The sequence below is a fragment of the Gobio gobio genome, assembly GCF_949357685.1.
Source record: "Gobio gobio genome assembly, chromosome: 16".
NCBI lineage: Eukaryota > Metazoa > Chordata > Actinopteri > Cypriniformes > Gobionidae > Gobio > Gobio gobio.
In genome coordinates this window covers 50,725,775-50,734,817 of record NC_137109.1, presented here as the reverse complement: position 1 = coordinate 50,734,817, position 9,043 = coordinate 50,725,775, and the positions used below count along the sequence as shown (strand labels likewise).

The 9,043-nt window shown below is 42.7% G+C and overlaps 2 protein-coding genes across 2 annotated transcripts; both read left to right on the top strand.

Moving 5' to 3' along the window:
* Positions 1 to 823: 823 nt before the first annotated feature.
* LOC307140095 (zona pellucida sperm-binding protein 3-like) lies at positions 824 to 2,271 on the top strand (the record flags this gene model as incomplete). The annotated part of the gene is made up of 7 exons (XM_079839338.1): positions 824 to 1,213; positions 1,292 to 1,413; positions 1,494 to 1,597; positions 1,663 to 1,840; positions 1,913 to 2,030; positions 2,102 to 2,181; positions 2,268 to 2,271. 7 exons carry the CDS (start codon positions 824 to 826, stop codon positions 2,269 to 2,271), a joined length of 996 nt encoding a protein of 331 aa, XP_079695464.1.
* Positions 2,268 to 6,720, top strand: LOC307140094 (zona pellucida sperm-binding protein 4-like; the record flags this gene model as incomplete). The annotated part of the gene is made up of 8 exons (XM_079839337.1): positions 2,268 to 2,342; positions 5,313 to 5,403; positions 5,473 to 5,660; positions 5,732 to 5,829; positions 5,898 to 6,055; positions 6,142 to 6,334; positions 6,404 to 6,551; positions 6,631 to 6,720. The coding sequence occupies 8 exons, from the start codon at positions 2,268 to 2,270 to the stop codon at positions 6,718 to 6,720; spliced, it is 1,041 nt and encodes a 346-aa protein (XP_079695463.1).
* Positions 6,721 to 9,043: the final 2,323 nt, after the last annotated feature.

Sequence of the window (9,043 nt, the reverse complement as noted above, 5' to 3'; positions counted from 1 at the left end):
CCAGATATTTTAATCCAATCCGCAAATTCGTTTGAAGAACCAAATTAGCCAGAGATCAGTTATCATGATTAGAAGATCTGGGATCTGTCAAATCATCTCAGATGTATTAAGAGAGGTACGAAGAATGGACCCCAGATCTGTCATTTTGATATTTAAAACAAGAAATCATTTTGGTTTAGCTACTAATAACCTGCCCTTATTTGGTACTTCATTTTATCCTTTTATTCAAAATTGCTCCATTTCAGTTCCGGCTTGTTAAGATTGCTGTCAATGTGAGGGAAGAACGTTTTCTTACACTCAAAACCTGACTATAAACATTCTCAACTTTATTATTTTGGATACTCTAGTGTACAATTCTGTCTGTGGCCATGTTTCTGAATTAATAAAAAAGGAAGACGCAAAAAAGACTTGGTTGTTTGTGTTTCAGAGAATTCTTGAAAATAAGAAATCATTTGGTTTAGCTACTAATAACCTGCCCTTATTTGATACTTCATTTGATCCTGAGTGATAAACAATCAATGACTTACACCTGTGATATATTGATTGAGTAAATTGGCAGGTGCAGAGAAAAATGATGCCTGTCATGAGAAAGGTGGAGCCATGCTGATTTACATCTGTATAAATTTGGATGGTAGCACCCGAAAGTGTTGTTGAAACAAGCTTGGCAATAATGGGGTTTTGGCAGGTTGGATTTGGATTGGTGTTTATTCTTGCTCTTGGATTTTCTGATGCACAATGGAGAGCAAGAGCAGCACATAATCGCAGTCCAAGTGAGTTTAGGCCTAGGACATTGGCTCAAGCTTCTCAACAGGCTGATTCCAGGATGTCTGTGGTTCCCAGTAAACCTGGATTTGCACCACAAACGTTTCCTGACTTTGGAAAGCCTTCTCAAGATCTTATGGGTGTTCAATCAAAAGAGCTGTTGCAGGGTCCAGTGGCAAAACTGACGTGGAGCTTTCCAAGTCTACCAGAGGAACCACAGCAACCCGACGTTCCTTTTGAGTTGCCGCATCCTGTCCCTGCCAACAGTGTAGCTGCTCAGTGTGGAGAGAGCTCGGTATATGTGGAAGTGATGAAGGACTTCTTTGGGACTGGGCACCCACTGTTGTCCTCTGCTTTTACACTGGGAGGCTGCACTGCAACTGGAGAGGATCCTTCTGCTCAAGTGCTCATCTTTGAGTCTGAACTGCATGGATGTAGCAGCACATCAATGGTGGGGTTTTATTTTGCCGTTACTCACAGGGACAGTTCAAAAACATCCATGATCGTTTTCAATTAACTTTCTTTTTAGGTGACTGAGGATGAGCTTGTCTATACCTTCAACATTATCTACACCCCACAAGAGGTTTCATATGGTGTTCCTATTGTAAGGAGCAGTATTGCGGTGATTGGTATCGAGTGTCATTATCCAAGGTAGGATCTGGATAAGATCTTCGCTGGATCTGATCCCACCATTTATGGGCATGAGATGACCGCTTGTTTAACTCCTACAGAACACATAATGTGAGCAGCGATGCCTTAATGCCCACTTGGATCCCATATGCCTCAACTAAGGTTGCAGAGGAAGTCTTTGTCTTCTCCCTCAAGCTCATGACTGGTTGGTGTATCCCAAACTGATTTGTGGCATGCTTGTGACCCTGTGCTAAGACTCTTTCTTTGCAGATGACTGGATATTTGAGCGACCTTCTAACCAGTACTTCCTGGGTGACATGATCAATCTTGAAGCATCAGTGCGTTTGTACAGCCATGTTCCCGTCCGTGTGTTTGTGGACAGCTGCGTGGCTACTGCAGTCCCTGATGTTGCTTCTGTCCCCAGATACTCCTTTATTGAGAATAATGGGTAAGAGGTGCTACCTCATGTATACCAGCTTCCAGAAGGGTTGCAGGGTTTCTAACTGGGTTCTGTTTACAGGTGTCTGGTTGATGCCAAGCTCACAGGCTCCACGTCTCACTTTATGCCTCGGACTCAAGGTGATAAGCTACGGTTTCAACTAGAGGCGTTCAGGTTCCAGCAAGCAGACAGTGGACTGGTACGTGTGTTTTAGTTGTGCAACTCTTTGTATGATATGCTACCATGGTGAACAAACAATTGTCTTTGCAGGTCTACATCACATGCATTTTGAAGGCGGCTGCAACAACCTCAAGTTCTGAGCAAAAAGCTTGTTCATTCTCTGCTAATGGGTATGTTGTCTGCTAGATGGGTGTACAGGTAAATTAGTTGTCGTCAAATTAACTGAGGGTGTTTCTTGTCAGTTGGGTGTCCGCAGATGACTCTGACCAGGTGTGTGGCTGCTGTGACACCACTTGTAGCGTCAGAAGTGGAAGTGATCGGCTGCTTACGGGTATGGATTAACTCTGATAACTGTTATTGTCATTCCTGGCTTTAGTTCTCACTAATCATTTGTTCATCAGATCTACAATGGGAAAAGGCGTCTGTCGGCCCCATCAATGTTAAGGACCATGGCCAAAAATAACTGGAAATGCCACGTGATTTAATAAAAGTGATCTTAATAGATTTGTGTATGGTCCTTACTGGCACAATACTAAACGTATCTACATGATTTGACTGTACAAATATGCACCACAAAATGCCTTTTACTACTGGCCTGTGTGGGGACTGATATTTTGTAGGGCTAAGCCTGTTACAACACTAAAGGGCATTTCAATGGCATCACATCCTTTCTGGTGCTTGGTAGATACTTTTGGGGGGTCACGCTAAGAGGCAACATCCTGCAGTCTCTCTTGAAGCCAACACTGAAGTGACTTAAACTGCAATTCATCGACTGGCTGCTAGAGACGAGCTCCAAAAGGAAGTCAAATCTGTATCTCCCCTGTGTTAAAGGCTTAGTTCACTTCAAAATTAGAACTTACCCCTTCTCATCCTAGATGTTCATGCCTTTCTTCAGTCAAAAAAAAATGAAGGTATTTGAGAGAACATTCCAGGATTTTTCTCCATATAACGGACTTCTGTGGCAACCAACAGGTAAAGGTCCAAATAATACAGTTTCAGAGGCTCTGCATGATCTCAGATAAAGAATAGGGTCTTATCTAATATAATGATTGGGCATTTTCAATGTAAAATAAAAATGTGTATACTGTACTTTTTAACTGAAATTACTCTGGCGCGGTGTGCCACAGATTATACTGGACTTACTGTCATAGCAACAGGTCCGTAAGATCAAACCTGGGGTCCGTTCTTTGTACATCGCAACTCCGTTAGCTGGATTTGATTGTTGGTGATTTGGCATGATCTTTGATTGTTTGGTTCTTCGAAGCTCATCCTGAACTTGCTGTCATAGCAACAGGTCTGTAAGATGAAACCTGTGCGAGCGGCTTATTTCATGTAAACAGGATTAGAGTGCACCTTTTTAAGTGGCGTTGATACTTAAATTTTGTCCCAACAACTGCAACTTTATTACAAGAGTTCTTTACTGAATCAGGGGCAATAATTTAAATCACAATAATAATTAAAGCTGCAAGCAGCGATGAAAGGGCCCTCGCACATGCACCGCCACCTGGTGGCCTCAGGAAAACGGCGAATAGTGGGCGACATGCATTTAAGCGGGTAAATATAGGAGAAATATGGCAAACTCACTTCAATGTGCCACACTTCCTTCTGCCAGAAGGTGGCGCTATGACTAACTGAATATTGGCATGTAGATGTGTTTAGGTCAGGACTCTTATCAAACAAGTGAAGTTTGGGGGAGATCGGACATTGTATGCCTGACTTACAACAGCTTCCTGTTTCATGGTGAAACATCAGACTTTGTCCAGCCACAATTTAACATCTAACAAGATTAGACTGACCAAATATGATGTTGATCTGATAAAATCTCTAGGAGGAGTTTGTCAAAGTACCACGTCTGGAAATGGCAAAAACTGCAAACATTTTGCAGAGAAAATTCCAAATATCTAATTTCCTGTTGGGTTTTCAGATTTTGCTTCCAGGGACTTTTTTTAGGTATTGGACATGTGTGTACCGAATTTCATACTTGTATGTGAAACGTAGTGCGAATGACGCTTAATTGAAGTTTTGCAGGTGGCGCTATCGAGCCATTTTGCCACGCCTAACATGTAGGGTTAGGGTTAAGTTATTTCCCAACACTGCTAAGTATATATGAGTAGACTCGTCCCCTCTGTCATAATCAAGGAGTCGAGGGTCTGTCCACATAAACCTTCCTTGTCCACTTATGGAACACTTCAAACTGGCGACAGGGATTGCCCCGTGGGGAAGTGCTTAGGGAGGTTTGTGAGTGTGTTGCTAAATTTGGAACTACAGACTACTCTTACTATTTCTGCCATATAAAGATACTGTAAAAGTAGTAATGCTAGTTAATATTTCAGCATGTCTACAAGCGAAGCGGAATGCACCAAACATCTAGCCAAAGTACTTTGGGCAAGCTCTAGTAGCAAACCTGAGCATGAACCTTTTTATTTGTCTTCAATATGACACATCTGACTAATTGGAGTCAAGATACATCACATGCGTATAATTTTGAGAACCAATGAGAATTTTCTGGTAGCATAAGCTCCCATTTGGGCAAGTCTGGAGAATCATGACTGTTAATGAAGAGGGAGGGATTATCGTTAATTAGACAAAATCTGTAGAATACAAAAAGACCAAAGGGCATCATCTCAACAGTGTGACTAGCTGTTGAACGATGGCAGGAAGTTGTTGTGCTGTTCAATTGCTGGCACTTTGTGTGTGGTTTTGTGCTTTTTGTCATGCTGTTCCACAGTGGAGTAATCTGCCCCAGTATCCTCAAGCTCCGATGTTAAAGCAAACTGATCAGCGGGTTCAAAAACAAGCTAGTCACCAGTTTCCTCAGAAGGTTCAACAGCTAGCTAGTCAACAGTTTCCTCAGAAGGTTCAACAGCAAGCTAGTCAACAGTTTCCTCTGAAGGTTCAACAGCTAGCTAGTCAACGGTTTCCTCAGAAGGTTCAACAGCTAGCTAGTCAACAGTTTCCTCTGAAGGTTCAACAGCAAGCTAGTCAACAGTTTCCTCTGAAGGTTCAACAGCAAGCTAGTCAACAGTTTCCTCAGAAGGTTCAACAACAAGCTAGTCAACAGTTTCCTCAGAAGGTTCAACAGCAAGCTGTTCAACAGCAAGCTAGTCAACAGTTTCCTCAGAAGGTTCAACAACAAGCTAGTCAACAGTTTCCCCAGCAGGTTCAACAACAAGCTAGTCAACAGTTTCCTCAGCAGGTTCAACAACAAGCTAGTCAACAGTTTCCTCAGCAGTTTCAGTCTAAGCAGCCAGTGGCGCAGGCAGAGCCCCTTGACAAATGTGCTGTAGCTGATTATGAGCAGATCCAATGTGGCCCACCTGGTATCAGTGGTGCTGAGTGTGAAGCTATCAACTGCTGCTTTAACGGACAGCAGTGTTACTATGGGAGGGCAGGTAAGAGTGAGTCAATGTAAAGGTGTTCACGTTAAACCACTCCTCAGTAATAACCTGCTCTTGTGCCAGTGACTGTCCAGTGTATAAGAGATGGTCAGTTTGTGGTAGTGGTGGCTAGAGATGTTACACTACCTCGCTTGAGCCTGGATTCAGTCCATCTCCTGGGTGGAAATGACCCATCTTGCAGTCCTGTGGGATCCACACCTTCCTTTGCTATATACCAGTTCCCTGTCACTGCATGTGGCACAAGCATGATGGTGAGTAGCTGCTTGTGGTTCTGTTCTGCATGGCTTGGAATGGACTGGATGCCAACAGTTACTATTTGCAGGAGGACGGTGGATATGTGGTGTATGAAAACCGAATGACCTCCTCGTATGAAGTGGGTGTCGGACCACTTGGTTCCATCACAAGGGACAGCCATTTTGAGTAGGTATTTTTTTTAGAAAAAAATATTAATCCTTGACAAGGCTACAAGCTCACTATTTGTTGTCTAGGCTTCTCTTCCAGTGTAGGTACTCTGCTACTTCTGTGGAAGCTCTGGTTGTGGAGGTCAACACTGTTCCTGCACCTCCACCAGTAGCGGCTCCTGGACCCCTCAGGGTTGAGCTTAGACTGGCAAATGGTCAGTGTGTCACCAAAGGCTGTGCTGAAGGTAAGTGTCTGTCCAAGTATGCATGAGTATTTTCTAAAACTCCAGGTTGCGGCAGTTTCTGGTTAAACGCTGATTTTCTTTCTCAGGGGATGAGGCATACACGTCCTACTACGGTGACGCTGATTATCCGGTCACAAAAGTCCTGCGGGAGCCTGTGTATGTTGAGGTGCGCATTTTGGAGAGGACCGACCCCAACATTGTCCTAATGCTGGGACATTGCTGGGCGACATCAACCCCCAGTCCCCTCAGTCTACCCCAGTGGGACCTTCTGGTTGATGGGTGAGTAAGGCCAGTCTTTATCCATCTAGTGCGCTGTAAGGCATTTCTGACTGCCTCTTTGCCTTTCAGATGCCCTTACCAGGATGACCGTTACCTGACCACATTGGTTCCAGTGGCTGGATCTTCTGGTCTTCAGTTCCCAACCCACTACAAGCGCTTTGTTGTGAAGATGTTCACATTTGTGGACCCAGCATCACTGGCTCCTCTACAGGAAACCGTATGCTCTGCAGCTTTTCCTGAATCCTTAATATTAGGTGTTTTTCTTTCTGTGGCTTAACCCTTTCCCCCTCTGTTAGATCTTCATCCACTGTAGTACAGCAGTGTGCCATCCCTCTTCTGGCTCCTGTGAGCAAAGCTGCACTAGGAAAAGTGAGTGCTTGTTGTAAACTGACTTCAGGAACCTTGAGAATTTGTTTTTTTTAAATGCCTCACAATTCTACCATTTCTTTTCCAGGAAGAGATGCTAACGTCAAGACCATCTCTAGTGGGCAAACTGTGGTGTCTAGTGGAGAAGTTAACCTGGTCATGTGACTTTAGTAGTTTTAATAAACTTCTTAACTCAACTGTCTCTTTGGTATTGATCTTTCATGACTGTTCTCAGTTTGATTTATTGGGCTACACTACTAAACCAGAGTTCCCTTTTTTGCTTCAAGGTTATGCTTGACTTGAACTAAACAAGCCAAGTTTCTGCCCAAACCTGACCTATTTGCCAAGTTCCAGTTGCTAACCTGGGTCCCTGTTCTTAATGGTATCAAATCTGTTTTGGTCTCTACTTGTGGCTTTATGGCTGGACTAACATAACTGCTTGTATTGATATTCACGCATGCCAAGTCCCTCTGTTTTTTGGTAAGAAAGCCCCCCCGAAGTCATGCAAGTACAGCATTGCATCTGCAATGAAATCAGTCTCAACCTGCATTGTCCTTTTTAATCCCAAATTGTGACCAGCCTTTTTTCTTGTTTATTAAAAAGTAGACTGAAGCTTTAATAAAAGCTGGTTTAGTCCCTTAACTGGTGTATCACACCTGAGTTGCTGTCTGAGGGCCTGTTTACACAACTGGTACTAAAGCGTTTATCAGTCCAATCACAAGTGGACTATGCTAAATACAGGTGTAAATGGGTCTAAAATGGTTTAAACTTGTCCTTTTTTTTTTAAACTTTTAACCTTCACTCATGAAAGGGGTCTTTATAAACTGTTTCCAGAGTGTGACATTAACTGGTCTTAACCATGTCGCTTCTGTAGATTTGGATAAGCTACTTTGTTTAACTGTCTGTGCTTGTTGTTGCACCATTAAAAACAGAACGTGGAAGGCAATTTGACTAGTATCCATGCTGTCAAGGAAATGCATCCCATTTTAACTTTAAATTTAACTGGTTTGAAGAGCTAAATGTCGGTGTATTAGGTTTGTGAAATAAACATTTCCAAATGGGGTCTATGATATTTGTCCATTTTAGTGTCCCATCATTAACTTAAGTCTTAGTCCTGTTAACTCTTCTTGCTCTTTGTATCACATTTTTCCTAGAGACATTTTGGGGGAAAATTGGAGAAAACGTAGGTCTGTGGCCAGTTGCATAAACTGCTGATGTTAAAGCATAAGAAGCTGAGGGCAAGTGGACAAAAGTGAATGTCTGTTTCAATACCAGGAGGTTTCTTGTAGGTATTGGGCTGTTACATGTGTGTACCGAATTTCATACCTGTACGTGAAACGTAGCGGGAGGGGCACTTTGTTGAAATGTTGTAGGTGGCGCTATCGAGCCATTTTGCCATGTCTTCAGGCCAGGACTCTTATCAAACATCTGAAGTTTGGGGCAGATCGGACATTGTATGCCCGAGTTACAACAACTTCCTGTTTTATGGCGAACCATCGAATTTTGTGAGGCCGCCACTGACACGCCCTTCAGGGAAAACTCAAGATCTTCGCAATTTAACATCACCAAGGCCTTTAGATTAGACTGTGCAAATATGATGTTGATCTGATTAAATCTCTAGGAGTAGATCGTTAATGTACAAGGTCTGGAAATGGCAAAAATTTTGCAGAGAAAATTCAATATATCACACTTCCTGTTGGGTTTTCAGGTTTTGCCCCCCAAGGTCTTTTTTGTAGGTATTGGGCTTTTACATGTGTCTACCGAATTTCATACTCGTACGTGAAACGTAGCTCGAACGGCGCTTAATTGATTTTTTGTAGGTGGCGCTATCGGGCCATTTTGCCACGCCTAATTCTGAAACCCATATTGGTTGTACATTTTCACCACTTTTGACGCGTGTGCAAAGTTTCATGAGATTTCGAGCATGTTTAGGCCCTCAAAAATGTGATTTATTTGGGAGAAGAAGAATGATAGGCTGAGCAATTCCAATAGGGTCCTCACACCATTGGTGCTCGGGCCCTAAAAATGTATTTCAAAATAATATTAGAAACAGAGATTTATTTTTGATAGAATAATGACTTTATAATGTTATTGCAGTCTTACACACATGCTGTACAGTTACTCTGAGCAGTGCATTAATTTCAGGGCACTGGGCATTGCGTCATTTAATTACTGTATTTGCATTATTGTAAAGTTAGGTTTAGGGTTGGGGTAGGTGTAAGCGTTAATCTGGTAAGTAGCACATTTATTTATTGTTATTTAGTTGTGAGATTTTGTCTCACTTACGACCGTTGCTGTACCCCTTTCAGCCACAACTCTTCTTCTCTGTTTTCAGTGTATTTC